This window comes from Osmerus mordax, chromosome 11, assembly GCF_038355195.1.
Source record: "Osmerus mordax isolate fOsmMor3 chromosome 11, fOsmMor3.pri, whole genome shotgun sequence".
Classification (NCBI taxonomy): domain Eukaryota; kingdom Metazoa; phylum Chordata; class Actinopteri; order Osmeriformes; family Osmeridae; genus Osmerus; species Osmerus mordax.
The window spans coordinates 4,204,958-4,222,279 of record NC_090060.1 but is presented as its reverse complement, the minus strand read 5'-3'; the positions used below and the strand labels follow the sequence as shown (position 1 = coordinate 4,222,279).

Genomic DNA, 17,322 nt, shown 5'->3' with positions numbered 1-17,322 from the left:
TTGTAATTTGATTGTGTTCAAAGTAAATAACTCTATATTACAGGTCACAATTGCTGATTAATGCAGGACAAGCTTTAAAATCAGGACCAGCTCCACAACTGTAATATGTTTAAGCTAAAAACATGCCCGCCCTGTCTGTCTTTGCTAAAAATGGAGCAGGTGAAACCAATATGCTTGAAGAGTGGGGTTATGCAGTAATCTGCAGGTGGCGCCACACACACCACTTTATTGAATCAATTAACATGACATATATAACCAGGCCACTCGATGAAGGGCCACTTAATGTAAATACATTTTTCTATGAATAATGAATGTGCAGTTGAGTTTTCACAATGTCACATCACGCAAGCTGCAAGTTGTCCAGGTTGCAGGCATGTTGAACATCTTGCTGAAGACTACAACTGCCCAGTACCCAAGTGTGTATTTGACATGAGTGTTTTGGATGTGACTGAAACTTATTGTTCATGTGACAGATTGAGTTCAACCCTGGTCAGTTTTCCTATTTAGGCTTTGAATATCATGTTACAATTAGAGGGCTCTGCTGTGATGCCCCCGTCGCTCGTGGACGCAGGGTGCATACAACAGAGCGACTGACAAAATCCTTTAACGTCCAAGATGAGGTAATAATCTACCCTTCCGAAAGTGCTTAGGCTGCTAACAACGGTTCTCGGTGTGCATCAACATGTACAATCCCCAATGATGCTCCCGGGTCCAAAAGTAGAGATGTATTTGCACCCACTGCACTAAGCTCTTTGTCTTACCTATAATTGGACGTGTGTCAGATTCCACCCTGGTGCTCGAGAGCTTCTAATGAAGAGTATCCTCGGTGTGGTGTCCCTGAGCCGCTGTACTGGGAAGGCCATTACAGCTTGCGCTGGCTGTGGCATAACTGTTTTAATTGGTTGATCTGCTTGGCGTCTCCAGCTCCAAGAGCGGGCGGATTAGAAGGGCCACTCGGTGGTCCGCTCCCGTGTGGACTTATATAGAAGCGGCAGCCACAGAATGAGCCACCGAACACCCAAGCTACCCCCCCCCCCCCCCCCCCCACCTCCCACACCCTTTCCCATTCCCCGGTCCCTTTTCCCTCTGCCGGTTTCCACCACCGCACAGTCCCTCCTCCTCTCAAGCGTGCTTCCATTGCCCTCCCCAGATCCTTGCACTCAGGTTGCAGGGTTCATCGGTGCCAGAGTACCCCCCCCAACCCTGTCACGTCGTTGTCCCCCCCTCCCCCTCCCCAGCCCTGTTAAGAGACAGCAGCAGAAGTGACAGCAGGCCCTCATGTGCAGTTGTTCTCATCTTCTCTTTGATCAAGCCATCAAACCCAAAAGAGCTTGAGCTTTCCCATGCAGAGCTCCATATTTCCTCCCCCATAATCCTTTGTACTTTGAACGTGGCGGCCTCAATCTCCCACCAAAGTTATATTTACCTCCACAGCTTCTGAGGATGATAATCATTTCTTCACAGGCTGCCATTTCAAAGTTTAAATTTGACACTGTTCTCTTTGAGGTTACCACTGTGGTCCGGTCAGAAACAACCCTTCTGAAATGAACAGCAAGTGATTGTTTAGTTCATAAATGATTTTCTTTAATGTATTAGGTATAATGTAATTGCATTTTACTTTTGTTGTTTATTCTTATACTTTCAATTACTTTGAAGATTAAGATTATGTCAAACTGTAAAAAAAGTTTAGTAAAACACAAACATCGTGTATGTTCCCGTATTTAAGATAAATAAAGTACTGCAAGGCAGTAATTTGAGTGATTCCCCCAAGAGTTCATTTTAAAACGTCTGAAAGGACTGAGGACGGCCTTTGGTAAAGACAGCATTGACGAAATATGTTTGTGAACGCCTAGAAAAGGAAGTCTTTTTGCAACACGAAACGTAACACATGGCAAAATCCGTTAATGTATTTATTTTTTACATATTTCGTTCCCACAAATTATTAATTTTCAAATCTAATTCTTAATTTGTCATCTGTCCAATAATCAAGGATCGAGGTTTCTAACATGAATGTGGACCAAAATATTTTATCACCTTTTATGCTCTAGGCAGCTGCCTCAAATTATTGTTTAAAACATTTGAAGGGTCTCTTTGGTACATAGACAGCCGTCTGTTCGCCTATGCCTATGCCAATTCCGTTAAATGAAAGTCTAGGAAGTCCATTTTATAGGCTACCAAAATTAGAGCAATTGTTCCAATTTATAAAAGGAAAACCGTTTGTTATCCTTACATTTCACTAAGAAATAAAACGTAGGCCTATTATAAACTTGATAAGGCTTGAAGCATTTCATTAGATCAACACAGCCTTTCTTCCGTTTAATTTCGAAATAGAGATTTATTGTAAATTCAGACAGTAATCTACATTTTACGATAGCATTTACCAGGTAGCTAATTTGAAGAATGGTGAACAATTTATGTTGGTCTTATAGGCCTAATGAATGAGAAATTATATTGGTCTAAATTATAACAAACTTGTGAATTACATCCATTAGCAATAAAGACGCTAGGCTATTTGCATGCTACTGTGATGAAAAATAGAGTTTGTTTCTGAATTTATTAAATAGAGAGAAAGAAAATATAGAGAAAAAAAAGTTTAATTCGTTCTTTGACTCTTCATTTTCACCAGAAAGCCACATGTCGGTTTAGGCTAAAATACACAAATGAATTATCGTGTAAATAACAACAATAACAATCATAAGAATAGGACCTAGATTATATTTGTAACAACAGGAACAACAACATTGCAGTTAATGCTTATAGCATATATTAATTAGGCTATTGTAAGATAGCCTACTAGGCCTACTTCTTCTAGGCTATTTCTAATAATCTCATGTCAATAAAATTTATAAAATACCGTGTTAATTGGCCTCATGATCATAAATTTCAGTCCGAAACATTCATATTCATGAAAATTAGCCTATCCATGCATAGGCTAGGCTACTTTTGAAGTTTTTGAATAGTCTAATTAGCGTTGTTTCTGTATGACCGGTAGCCTACGTTCTCGGTTCCAACAGACGAACTTAGCCTAAGTCAAATTATTTTTTGGAGAAATAGGCCTATATTGACGCCACTGTTTGTCGGTGAATATGCAAAATAATTGTTAACAAATGTTGCTATTCTCCTCAAACCTCAATAAAACCAGTAGCCTGTCTTTCGAGTTTATAGGCCCGTAATGGTTATGAATCAATATAATTCAAAATTAAATAACGTCTACCTTTTTCATATTGAAGCCTATTAGGCTATTTATAGCCTATATTCAGAAACAAAGTTACACAGATCATAGTTAAATTATTGTAATTATGCATAAGAGTTGTAAACTTTCTGAACTCTCTTGCAAGCTATGTAAGCTTTTTCAGCTCCCTGTACACCCAATTAGGAAGGACACTGGAGAGAGACCGGTTCGGGTAGAAAAGGGGTGGGGTGGGGGGCGGGTGGATGAGAAGGTGTGTGTGTTTGTGAGTGAGTGAGAGAGAGAGAGACAGACAGAGGGACAGAGAGCGAGAGAAAGAGAGAGAGAGACGTTGATTGACACGTGGAGTGTTCTGGGATGGACCGAGTAAGATGTGTATGAGGAGATCGTTTATATAGCGGTGGGTGCGGGAACATTGTAGTCACTTCATTAATAGCCTCTCTCCGAGCACTCTGTAGTAGCACGGCTCAATTTGAAGGGCTACCGCTTTTTTAGAAGAAGTGCGTTTCTGTAAAACGGAAGAGCAAGATTATTTACAAAAATATGCAAATTTAAGACGATTGTGCTTCTGTGTCTTCTTCTGAAGTAGAACCCGGTTTCATTTTTGTTCCATACCATTAGCCTAAAGTTGACGGCTTTTTAACTTGGTGAGAGAAAAAACATTCAGCAGAGATCATGCACTGTCAAGCCGAGTTGAGACTGTCCTCCCCCGGCCAGCTGAAAGCAGCCAGACGGCGCTACAAGACGTTCATGATTGACGAAATACTTTCCAAGGAAACTTGTGATTATTTCGAGAAACTTTCTCTGTACTCCGTATGCCCGTCTCTGATCGTGCGGCCAAAACCTCTACATTCGTGTTCGGGTAAGTGGATGATATAAGTGTTTCAAAGAAACTTTGGCAATTGTAGACCTGCAGGTGCTGTTCTTCAACGATAAAATAATAAGCCTATGACTTATCTAAGCTTGTGCAATTAATACTTTGCATTTCGAAGTTGTTATAGGCTAAAACTAAGAACTTTGAAAATTGAGAACAAACTGCTTAAAATGTCACATCCAAAGAAACCTAACCAGTACTAACGTATGGTATTAGCCTACCACTAACGTGTACAATCATTAAGGAAAATGTCGCCTATACATTAGGTATGGTTGGTCAGCCTATACATACAAGGACAGGTGTTTTTATCAATGCAATTTCTCTTCAAATAGGTTATCAATTGAGTAATTAAATGGTAGATTCCATATTGAATAGGCCTATTGTAGGTAATGGACCACGTGCGTCCATTATTCATTGACTGTCCTAAACTGACAATTTTTATGCTCAACTGCAAAGTCGAAATTTCGTAGGTTTATTTAATAGCCTATTTATTAAATTAATTATGATCTTGTATAATACATTTGCAATTGTAAAATAGGCCTAAAATAATTTCCGAACGCATTACAGTTATTTTTTGGATTATAATATATTTGGTTCATGTGAAGAATGAACTGCGTTTGCATAGTTTGCTGTAATCAGGTGTCAAGACTGCGGCATTCTTCATCAACAACAGACCGTTACATCTTTCCCAGATAGTCATCTTAAGCCAAACTCAAATAGGCCGATACAATTTTGCAACACTTGCTGTGTAGAAGATGCAATCCGAAAATACTCCCAACTAGTTCACATTTCCACGTGCTTAAATGCACATCATCAGCTTCACCTGCCTACCCATTCAAATTACTTTTTGTGCCCAAATGTCAGACCCATAAATGACCTGTTCAAGAATACTGCACCAAAGCAGCCTTAAAGGTGTAAGATAAGGAACATTTCCTCATCAGCCACAAGCCATGTCAAATAACAGACTTCCATAGAAGACAAGACACTATCTCAGGAACACTTTCGCTTTACAGCACCAGTTGTGATCACTTCAAACAGTTGACCTTAAACATAATGTAGTTCAAAGTACTTCCTAGCCGTAACCTGTAACCACTAGTCCACTTGTTCTCATTCATAAGGATTAATGTGACCGTTGTGCTAAACCCATAGGCTTTCACTAATGAGTTTGGCCGCTACTGCCCTATATTAGCAGAAGCATGAGTAATGCAGTCCGGTAGGTCACTCACTCTCGCTTCTGGTTTGTAAGAAGGACAAGGTTCAGTGAAGGGCAAAGGTCGGCTAATGCCATCATTGATTGGCATATCCGTGGGTGGTTCCAGATCCATTAAGCCCGTGGGTGAAGAACAGAAATGTATTCTTTGGAAAAAACATAGAACACCAAATCAAACTGATTATTTCAGTTACATTCACAGAATGTTCTAGGCTTAATCCATGGTCGATTTTTCTATATCATCTATTCGTTTTTAGTCTTAAATAAATGGTTGCGACTCACTGATTCATTTTTCTTATTTGCAGCCCGTTGTTAGAGGCTATAAAGTCAATGACAAAATGACTTACTGATGAGCTCTAATTACAGGAAAACAACAACGTAATTTCCCCATAAAACCAGTTGGCGTGACATGTTTCTCTCCCTCAAACGAAAGATTCTTAATGGATTCTTAATTGGATATCCAAACATTGAGACCGTGACACACTCAAGTAATCATTATGATAATTGCTCCGAACTGAAATAATAGTCGCCGCGATCTGATGATGACAGCGATAGAGGGATGAAAATAGAGGGAAGGATCTTCTCATCTATCTGATGCTGGGGGGGATTTTGGCAGCCCCTTGTCGCATGGATAGAGTAACCGGCCCACATATCACGACCCCGCGCCCCCGACTTATTTGTAGCTGAGGGGGTGTGAGACATTGTATAGTCCAGCACTTCAATAGCTCGTAACGCTCAATATAGAAGCTGGCAGACGTATAGGCCCAGGGCCAGGGAAAGGCCATTGGCCCCTGTGGTCCCCATCAGCAGTGAAAGTTGAGTCTGTTCTCGCACAGTGGAACTGCCATAGCCGGGCTTCACCAGTAGAGGTGGCTGTAAGACAATGGTGCCAGGCTGGATGTGGGCACTTGGAAATGCCAAGCAGTCTGTTTGTTTGTTTTCTGGTAAGGGGGACTGTAAACATCTGGAAGACAAAGTGTGGTCTTGTTCCTCCGGCGGCATCGCCGTCACGATCTTCTCTCCCACCGATCCTTCTATGTTACTTTCCACCTCGTTTGGTTTTTCTGACGGAACATTTACCCGGGCAAAACCAAATACCCTCATGACAGACACATTGTATGCAGTAAAACCGGTAGATGAGCCAGGAGTTTATTCCCCTATCTTTCTTCCTCCTTACCTTATTAGAAATACGATGGCGTTCAACAGACGCAGTCAGACCTGACCTGGAGCACATCATTACCTCGCTGTTGGGAGCCAGTGAACAGTGTAATGGCAGGTTACAATATTTCATTTGGAGCCTCGTCTCTCAGCGGAACCCAGGGCAAGGCTTTTAGTGGCATTTCGGGAAGGAGGTGAGAGAGATAAAGATCAACTGTGGCGTAATCTCACATGACAGGCCGATGATAAACGGCCAAATAGGAGGGTGTGCGCCCCCAAGGGGCCCGAGGCACTACAGCCCACGTCTTGTGCCCCGGCTGAGGTCCTGGAGAAGAAAGATCCAGGAGAAGAAGGGTTTTCATCCCATCTGAAGGGGCCATTCACTGCCGACAATAAGACCTGCCTCTAAGTAGCTGGCCAGGAGTGCCCTTGTGTCTGTGTCAGCATGCACGCTACATGGGTAACACGCACACATACACACACACACATACACACACACACATACACACGCACAGTTGCACACATCCATCTGCAGGCACACGCACGTACACGTGTACACACATACACCAGCACACATCGACATGCACGTAGAAACATACACATGCACACAGGCATGCACAAACACATGCACACCTTCTCAGTCTGTCCATGCTATCAACCACCATCATAGTCTTGCTCTTTGCAGTCTACAGATCAGTCTTGCATTACATTTAGCCTTGGGCTGTTTGTGAAGAGCAATGGAACGTTCACAAGATCGTGTTTCATGTTAAAATACTTAGATAACGTTTACTGTTCAGATAATGTAATGCCTTCTGATAGACATACAGGTACAGGTTGCCAGTAAGCATGGGAAAATTGTCCTACAACACAACAACAGAGCATTCCTGAAAACCCAGTAAAATGAATGTAATCCGAAACGAGATTACTCGGCGTTTAACTGCTTCAATCTGTCAAGAGATGGTGAATGACTCCTATTAAAGGAGGGAGTGTTAAGGCCAACTATGAAGCAATATTCTGTGTTGCCCTTCCCACCCCTGAAGTGCAGCTATGCAGGTACTGTATGGCCTGATGATTGTTGAGTGAAAAAAACGTTACCTCGCTAATTGAACACTTCTCAACCTGTCAACACAGGATATACCCAAAACACAATGAAGATGAATTCACTCATTGGCTGCCAAGTTTGGAATAATAACGCTTAGAATACTCAATGGCTCAAGTGGATTATCAGAAAATTCTAAAAGGTGTATTTGTAAAGAATTCCAGATGACTGTAAACAGCTCATGGCTGAATGTATTTACAAGTTGATGAGTGTTTTAAAATACGAACAAGTCGATTCCAAACTTTTGCTTGTCACTGATAATCACATGATCAATACCATTGGCTTCAAATGGAAATAAATAAATAAATAATTGAATGGAACGTGGAACAAATGCTAACAGCCCATTCTTGATCTATTCTTAGCGAGAGCTCTTCTGTAATGACTACCGTAGGCACTTGCATCGGTCCGGGCATTCCGATAGGACGTGTCAACAGTATCAGTGTGCTTTAGCATGGGGTCGGGTATGCCCTCTGCTCTCTCTCAGCTACCCAAATGGTTTATTTGTAGACTATTGAGAGGGACATTGGCGCTTGGCAACAATGTGTCTGATCTTAACTCAGGAAGCCGTCTCAGTTGTCAGCGGAGTGGAAAGTCACCGGCGGTTCTGATGTCTCCCGTCTGACTAGCATCCAAAACCCCGGCTGTTTCTAGACCTCCAGAGAGTGTTTCTCAGCTCCGCCAATCACAGAAGGTTTCCCGGAGAATGTCAGGGAAACTGAGCTGTCTTTTCGCTTGATCGGTCTCTTGAGAAAATGAGACAAGAGGAATTGTTTACTTGCCGTCCTCATGTTGCTATATCCTGTATCCTATTTACTATATCCTTCCCACTAGCTATTGCTCGAGGGGAAAAATGTCAAACATTTCCACAAGAATCACAACACAACATAAGCAAACCAACAGGGATAAACACACAGTCAAAAATGGATGAGGAGTAAAAGAGAAAGCTGTCAATGATATCCCAGAATGAAAACCTATATATAAACGTACATGTTTTCAGTTGATAAAGAGGGAACAGTGAAGAGAGCAGCAAGGAGGAAGAGGCTGTCATGTTCAGACTTGTCGCTGCAACAGCCAGAGGTGAAAGATTAGTGATGAGCTCAGCACCTTGAGATGATGTCATTCACTCTGAACGAGCAGCCCACGGCTGTCTTGCAGAGAAACGGATGGTAAGGGTCTGAATCTGTCTCATTTGCACCCTCCTCCCTTCCCCCCACGACAGACACACACACACACACTTTTTATGTTCCACTATCCCCCCTCCCCATTTAATCAACCGGCTGAACCCGAGTAAACTGACATGTGACTTCTCTCCTGAACACCACGGAAACCTGCTATCCGAAAGTGTTATGGATGTCTGCCTGGTCATCCTCTCTGTTTGTGTGTACGTGCTGTGCAGTATGCGAGGGCTTTCAGTCCTTCCCCCTGTTTCTGGGTCAACGGTTGAGAGAAGTTCGACGGGTCGACCTGTCTGAGGAACACACACAGTGCTCTTCGCTTATTCTGTGACAGCCTAATGTTTCCTATCTCGCTCTCCTATCTCTCAACCTCTATTCTAGGCCTCTACAGCACTGACTTCACTCCCCTGATCCTTATCAGACAGAGCCTGGTTTCTGAGTCATTTCCACTTCACTCGTAAATCATGGCATTGATTTTATATTTGAAGGCGTAAGGAGTTTTCAGGGCGATATAATGTTCATGTCGGAGGTTTCTGCTTGTCGTTGTCTCCAGTGTGTGCCTCCCTCCCATCCCCACCGCTCAGACAAGTGTTGCATTTTATTGATTCTGGCGTCTCGCTGCTTCTGTCTGCCTTGAGAAAGAGAGAATGAGAGAGAGAGAGATAGAGAGAGATAGAAAAATTGGTGTGTGTGTGTGTATGTTTTTTGTGTGCGAGTCAGAGACATCATTTATCCACCCCGGAAAAAATAATTATTCAATTGTAAGGTTCAGGGGAACCTTGTAAAACACACATTGCGTCATGTGGGTCATGACCAGCTTCATGAGAGAGGTCAAAAGGAAAACTCTTTTCATTCTAAAAACAGAGCAATTAAAAAAAAAACATGTCCAAGATCATTATAAAGGAGATAGATAAATTCGCCATAGTACAGCTTAGCAGAAAACATAGAGAAGAACATTAATCCATATCCCAAGTTGTACAATTGTATTTATTGCTGTTTGAACCTACTGACATTTTCTTTCTTTCTCCCTCTCTCTCTTTCTCTCTCAGGCTCCTCTTCGCTGCGTGCCTACCCCCTTCTGTCCGTCATCACACGGCAACCCCCCAACCTGCCGCCTCACCTCTCCCAGCCCACTTCCCCGGGCACCCGGGTGCCCCACTTGCCCCTGCTCTCCCCCCAGCACCCCCGCACCTCCGAGCCCTCGCCCAGCCAGACCCCCGTCAGCATCAGCAGCGAGTCGGAGACGGAGCACAACGCCCCCCGCCTGAAGAAGCCTCGCCGCAGTCGCACCATTTTCACCGAGCTGCAGCTCATGGGCCTGGAGAAAAAGTTTCAGAAGCAGAAGTACCTCTCCACTCCTGATAGGTCAGTACCTCTCCACTCCTGATAGGTCAGTACCTCTCCCCTCCTGATAGGTCAGTACATCTCCACTCCTGATAGGTCAGTACCTCTCCACTCCTGATAGGTCAGTATTTTCTCCACTCCTGATAGGTCAGTACATCTCCACTCCTGATTGTTCAGTACCTCTCCACTCCTGATCGGTCAGTGCTGGGGAGATCTCACTTTGGATTTGTGAAGTCCTGAGAGCCTCTCAGACAGTGATTAGACTTGGTGGATACTCTGATATTTTATGGCGTTTTCTGACTTCACAGTCAAGTTAGTGCATGCGCAAAATTCTGTCAAATTAGCAGAAAAAAAAACACTGAGAAACATGCAACCGCACACTTTAACTTTGTATCATGCTTTTGATTTATGTTCTGGGAGAATGTCTAATGTGAAGCCGTCAAAGCCATGGCATTACCTCAACATTCTAGTCGAGACAAGAATAACTTTTTAACCCTCAGTTCTCGAACAGCAAAACGCCTCAACAAAGAAACACAGCCCTATTCAAGAAACCAGGGAGGAAAGCCAACACAAGCAAACAGCAATGTATTACATTGATTTACTGCCAATCATTTAATATATGTGCAGGTGTATATAAAATATATGTTGCTTTGTTCAATGAGATGAGGTAATATCCATGTTAATACCCATGTCTTAGGTTCCAGTCCCTAGGTCATATTTGGTACCTGACACATGGCCATAACACATTTTCCATTTTATTCCACGTTTAGATTTGGCCAACCAGCCATATTTCCATTATAACCCAAATTAATATTGAGTTGTAAACCTTAAACTTTCCCTTCCTTTCAAGCTACATGGATCCCTGTATACCTTACCAACAAATACAGACCCAAAGTCATGTTCTATTATAGGCACAAAATAAGACTACATTTTGTTACAGGAAAACGTTGTAATTTTCCTAAGGGATTTTGAATAACAGTCAAAATAAGGTTTGTGTTTAATGTAGTCTTCAAACAGCTTGCACATCTTGTTTCATAGGTTACTGTCTTTCCCCATTTGTTGAAGTTTGCAGTTAGTTAACTTTTTATCCCGGAACATTCCACGTGTCTGCTAGCTTTTCTCAACCCTGAGTTGATTCCGGTGCAATAGAAGAAAAACGAGTTTGTTGTCAGCTTTGTCTCTGCACATCCCAGCCAGGGGAAAACCTCCGAGGCACAATGCAACAGTTCCTCACAACACTGTGGCTCAGGCTCTAGCCAATCACAAGCCTGGTTTGCATTCTGTGTTCAGTGCCTACGGCAGAATACAACAGAGGTGATAAGGACAACCTCCAATCCCCCCCCCCCCCCCCCCCCCCGGCCCTCCCCGGGCCTCAGCAACAAAAACCGAATCAGTCAAACGTCAGATTTCGGCACTCTGTACAGAACTAATTAAATCCCCAGCTGAAAGTAAAAAACACAAACAAAGAAAATCCCCTTTCAGACCCCACATCAGACGTGCGGCATGCTGCGCTGCTTGGTTTGTTATGATCCAAAGATAACTCCTGATGTTTTTTCTTTTCTTGCTTTCTTTCTTATTGGCTCTGAGATTCTGTGGTCTACAGCTAAAGACAGGCTTTGTAGGTTAGAGCGACGGGACACAGAAAAGTCCCTGGAAAAACCACACCTCAGACTGCAGACATGTAAATCGTGTTAATCATTAAGAGGTAATGATTTGATGCACCCGTGATTATTGCAATCAGTGTCATGATGAAGTTGACAGACTTTTCAAGATGCAGAACGCCCGCAAAGCAGCTGGGCCGGACTCTGTCTCTCCTGCCACCCTCAAGCACTGCGCTGACCAGCTGTCTCCGGTGTTCACCTACATCTTTAACACCTCCCTGGAGACATGCCATGTGCCAGCCTGTCTCAAGTCCTCCACCATCATCCCTGTGCCCAAAAAGCCAAGGCCAACAGGACTCAATGACTACAGACCCGTCGCCCTGACCTCTGTGGTAATGAAGTCTTTTGAGCGCCTTGTGCTGGCACACCTCAAATCCATCACAGGCCCTTTCCTGGACCCCCTGCAGTTTGCCTACAGAGCCAACAGATCTGTGGATGACGCCGTTAACATGGCCCTCCACTTCACCCTGCAGCACCTGGACTCCCCAGCATCCTACGCCAGGATCCTGTTTGTGGACTTCAGCTCTGCCTTCATCACCATCATCCCCGCCCTGCTTCAGGACAAGCTCTCCCAGCTGAACGTGCCTGACTCCACCTGCAGGTGGATCACAGACTTCCTGTCTGACAGGAAGCAGTGCGTTAAGCTGGGAACACAAGTCTCTGACTCCCGGTCCATCAGCACCGGATCTCCTCAGGGCTGCGTCCTCTCCCCTCTGCTCTTCTCCCTGTACACCAACAGCTGCACCTCCAGTCATCCGTCTGTCAAACTTCTGAAGTTTGCGGACGACACCACCCTCATTGGGCTCATCTCTGACGGGGATGAGTCTGACTATAGGTGGGAAGCTGACAACCTGGTGTAGCCAGAACAACTTAGAGCTCAATGCTCTTAAGACAGTGGAGATGGTTGTGGACTTCAGGAAGAATACAGCCCCACTCACCCCCTTCACCCTGTGCAACTCCCCAGTCAACACTGTGGAGTCCTTTCGCTTCCTGGGCACTATCCTCTCCCAGGACCTCAAGTGGGAACTGAACATCAGCTCCCTCACCAAGAAAGCACAACAGAGGATGTACTTCCTACGGCAGCTGAAGAAATTCAACCTGCCAAAGACAATGATGGTGCGTTAGAGAGCTGAACAGCAGGGCATAAGCAGTTGGAGAGTTCGTCTCTCCCCCACGGCTGACAGTGTAAGTGTGTGGTTTCCCTTCAAAGAGGACTAATGACCACAAATAGCTGAGGTGCTTTCCTCTGCTGCAATTACTTTCCTCGCCTCCAGTCCTTTGCGCTGGGAGGTTTTGACTAAGGTGATGGACAGCCTGATTGCCTTGGCCAGTATTTTTGTTTACATTTATTTTTTTATACGGGTTCACAAACACACACTTGATCTTTGCTGTAGCCATGCTGCTGTATAGTATTGACTCCCATCATTTTGTGGTGGAGAGAGAGAGAGGACAGAATGCATGATGGTAAAAGTAAGAGATCAGAGATTAGGCTGGTGGCTCGGTGGTAATCTGGTCATTTCTATCAGATCTCTCTTTCGGTCTACTTCAAATGGACGGCACAACCCCACTGGGTGGCTGCAGGGAGGCAGGGAGGGAGGAAATCTACCCTGTCTGACTGGAAAGGTCTTTGAAGGGGAAGATGTGGTGGAAATCCTATTTCAAAAGCCCGATAAACCCACCTACCCCTCCTCTTCTCCCTCCCCTTTCCTTATACGGCCTCTATCCCTCGAAATCGAACGCCCCCACCCTACCAACCCCCCAAACCCCGCCTGCTTCTTCCTGCAATATCCTGTTACACACGCCGACCAATAGCCTGATTAGTCACGGAGGGGTGCACATGGGATGGAAGTGTCCAGGATTCTACTTAGCCCCTCAGAACCCACTGCACAGCTACAGAGGATATGTGTGGATAACTGATCCCAGTGCAGATGTCCACTGAGACCTACCTTTAAAGGCAGTGTGTGACTGAGCGTTCTGTCCATGTTACTGCTTTGAAGCACCGCCCCCAGTTACAGGTTATGGTTAGCTATGACACAAGCGCTTGCGAAGTATTATCACAGTATGTTCTTGGCAGGTAGTTCAGACACTGTATGTGGTTGAGCAATTATCAACCGGTAATTCTTTACGCAAGCGGATGTGCCTTGTCATTCTGGTTTGGTTTCATAGTCCAGCAAAACAAGTTAACAATGGATTGTCAATGTTTGTGTAGTGTATATTGTACTGTGTGCTGAAAGGGACGAAAGTGACACCACTATAAATGCTAAACCGCTTTTTCTTGTCTTGGTTTTCCTCTAGACTGGACCTGGCCCAGTCTCTTGGCCTCACACAGCTTCAGGTGAAGACCTGGTACCAAAACAGACGCATGAAGTGGAAGAAAATGGTGAGAGGAAGCCTGAGTTCCCTAAAGCTACGTAACCCCAGCAGGGTCATACTGGGGGGCGGGGCCGGTCAGGGTTTGACTGATGTCTAGGGAGAGGAGACACCCGACGCTGGTGTTAGTGGGGTCAGCAGCTTAGAGAACACGAAAAGATCTTTCAAATCGTTAACTCTGGAGATTCATGAGTGCACACGGAGCACCGAAGACTCTTCTGTCTTCCCTTAATGACTGTAATAACCGGGCTCTGCCTTTGACCGCTAACGGCATTCATCACTGCTGAGTCCACAGACTGACTGTCACTGTGTGGGTTTGTCCCCCCAGGTGCTGAAAGGAGGCCACGAGGCCCCAACCAAGCCTAAAGGAAGGCCCAAAAAGAACTCCATCCCCACGACGGAGGAGATCGAAGCCGAGGAGCGGCTAGCCAGGCTGGCGGAGGAGGACCGAATGAGGAGGGCGGCGGAGGACGCGCTGACGCACAGGGAAGCCCCTCAGTCAGAGCCCCAGGACCTCAGCGCCATCGCCGGGCACACAGAGCTCGACAGCCGGAGCGAGGGAGGCCCACGGGACCAGCCCCAACCGATGCAGGCAGACTCCCACGCTGCCAGCTAGATGAGACAGGTGCTGGAACAGCCAAAGACTAATGTCACATGGAGAACAGAAGCGCTTAGTGCCTCAGGATCGCTGAAAAAAAAAACGAAAAAAAACCTGGCAGGGGTTATAAAGGTAGTCATGTTTGGACTTTGACTGGAATAGGTGACTTTCTTCAAAAGCAGTAGCTCAAATGGTTTAGTCGTATAACATTTGACGTGTTGGAACTGTTAGAGACACAGCACCGGCATTTACTTTAGAAATACACACAGACAATACGCAGACTAGTGTTCTTCTGTTGAGAACTGTGTTCCCTGTGTGCTTTGTTTTGTGACTACACTTTTACACTGTGCTCTCACTTAGAATTCCCTCATGTTCAATGATATCCAGTCTGCCTTATGTATTAAACTGTCGCTGTATATGTAAGTTGCACAGTAAGTTTTAAAATATTGTGCCTACGAATACACATACATATGTATCTGTATATTCAAACATGAAATGACCACACTGGTCTTGGTGCCTTGTTGTTTCCATGGACAAAGACTACAGCAAATGTAATATGCAAACACTTATGTAAAGTATTTGACACGTTTCTCACTGAAGAGCTTTGTTTTAGAGTCGTAAGTGTGATATAGCTTGGTAAATAATTATGGAGAGCACTGAGATAAAGTCTGTGTGGAGGTATAGCTGCTCTAGATATGTTTTTGGTAGTTAATACCACAATATTTCAATGTTTTTTCATTTGCAAAATTTCCAAAAAGATATGTTTCCATTATTTGAGGTGGATTGATATATGTATGTATGTGTGTCAAACTAATGCACTGTAATATAATGTAGAAATATTCTGTATAGTGAAATGTTAGATGGTATATAATGTAAAGTGTTCTATTTTCATTTTGGAAAAGAAATGGATTATATCTACAGTAATCCTTTCTATCTGTATGTTCACGGGGTGGGCTGCTTTTAAGGCTATGAGGGAAGCCTCTTAAGCTGTCAGAGTCTCTGGGAATGAATAAATCACAGCCTTTGCCAAAGATATAGGGAAACTGCCAAACATTTAAAATCTTTTAGAGATGTTTTTAGCCCGCAGGCCTTTCATGAGTAACTCATGCCTAAAAGCTGACTTACTCACATAAAACTGTCTTCAACCTCATGTCAATTTATTTTCTTTACGCTGTGCAAGCCAGTTGTGTCCTTTAAAACGTTTTCTATTTGTGAGTTGTTTTCTAAGAATATATGAATCTATTTTTTTGTCGTAAACAATATTGCAGTATTTTTCTGATGTACAGAATGCTTGTTTACATAAGCTACGGAATTACTTTGGAGTGGAAAACACAAAGGTTGCTGGTTACTGTTCAGTTTAAAGTTTCCCATATACTGTATATTTTCCCATATACTGTAAATGTGTGTGTTTTTGTGTATTTAAATACATTTAATGCAATGTCAATCATTTACTAATTAAAATATTTCACATATCCAGATTTATACCTAGATACATTTAATGTAATCAAATGCTCATTTTAATCTTAGACATAGAAGTGACATTACAAAGAACATGATAAAAATGCTTTCTTAGTTAATAACCTTGGTTTAACCTAGAATACATGGCTTAATTATTATATAATCGACCATTCAGTTACTAAAATGGCCACAGGCCTATAACAAAGTCTTGAACAGATTATCATAAATCATGCTGAAACGACAGCATTTTACGTACACCCAACCAATCGTGACATTTATCATCGTTGTTTTGTCAGCAAAAACCTGTTCTGTAGTGTGCCTAAAGACCCCTCTGTGACCCCAAGCTAGCTAGTTAGCTACACTGTCAAGTGTATTTTTAGTGCCTGACAGTGGGCTTGGATGAATTCAAAAGCTAACAGTATAGGTAAGCCCTGAGTGAGGAGCAGTGCACTCTGTAACGCCTTGTGTCAACATTCTGAGGATGCTTTGCATGAGTAGAGTACACAGAAGTACAAGCCACAGGGCTTTTCCTTGGACTCTCAGAAAAGCCTCGAGGACAGGAAACAGTTTAAGAGGGGGCGCAATTTAGAAATTGCACAGGTCTGAGCGAAGTCAAGAGGGAGCTGATTGCTTTTGGGCTGTCTAGTTTGATTAGGCCTTGTGTTAGCACTGCATAGAATTAGCCTAGCATTAAGTCTAGCATAGTCTAGTCACTCATCAGTAACTTTAGCGCAAGAAAAGGCTTATGAAAGAGAATTCAGTGCTAGTACTTGACAATATCGAGCTGTAGGGCCCGATTAAGGGGCAACTAACTCAATGGGCCACAGGATTCAGAGACTGTATCCTCTTCCATATGCTGATATGGGATAGGGGAGAATTCCTTCTCCCCTGTTGGAGCAATTGAACTTGACAGCCCTCCTCACATCGTTTGACCCACACCCTAGAACACATTGAGCTAGTCAGATCAAAATGTCTATAAACTGTTAATATAAATAGGCTTTTGAACTAGGAAAGAAGTTAGGCCACTGAGTTACTCTGTTCCTTTTGCACACTTTGATTGTGGTTAAACTCCAAAGGGTTAGTATCAGTTGAACAGCTGTTTGGTGAACACACTTGCATTGAGATCGGTGTCCATATCAAACACGGAAAGAGTTCTCGTCCAAGTCATGTCACTGATTGTTTAGC

At 43.7% G+C, this 17,322-nt stretch overlaps 1 protein-coding gene across 1 annotated transcript; it reads left to right on the top strand.

Annotated features, from left to right (window-relative positions):
* The first annotated feature begins 3,648 nt into the window (after window positions 1–3,648).
* barx2 (BARX homeobox 2) lies at window positions 3,649–16,150 on the top strand. Its single transcript, XM_067247004.1, has 4 exons — window positions 3,649–4,052; window positions 9,756–10,071; window positions 14,007–14,091; window positions 14,410–16,150. The coding sequence occupies exons 1-4, from the start codon at window positions 3,866–3,868 to the stop codon at window positions 14,695–14,697; spliced, it is 876 nt and encodes a 291-aa protein (XP_067103105.1). The 5' UTR covers window positions 3,649–3,865; the 3' UTR covers window positions 14,698–16,150.
* Window positions 16,151–17,322: the final 1,172 nt, after the last annotated feature.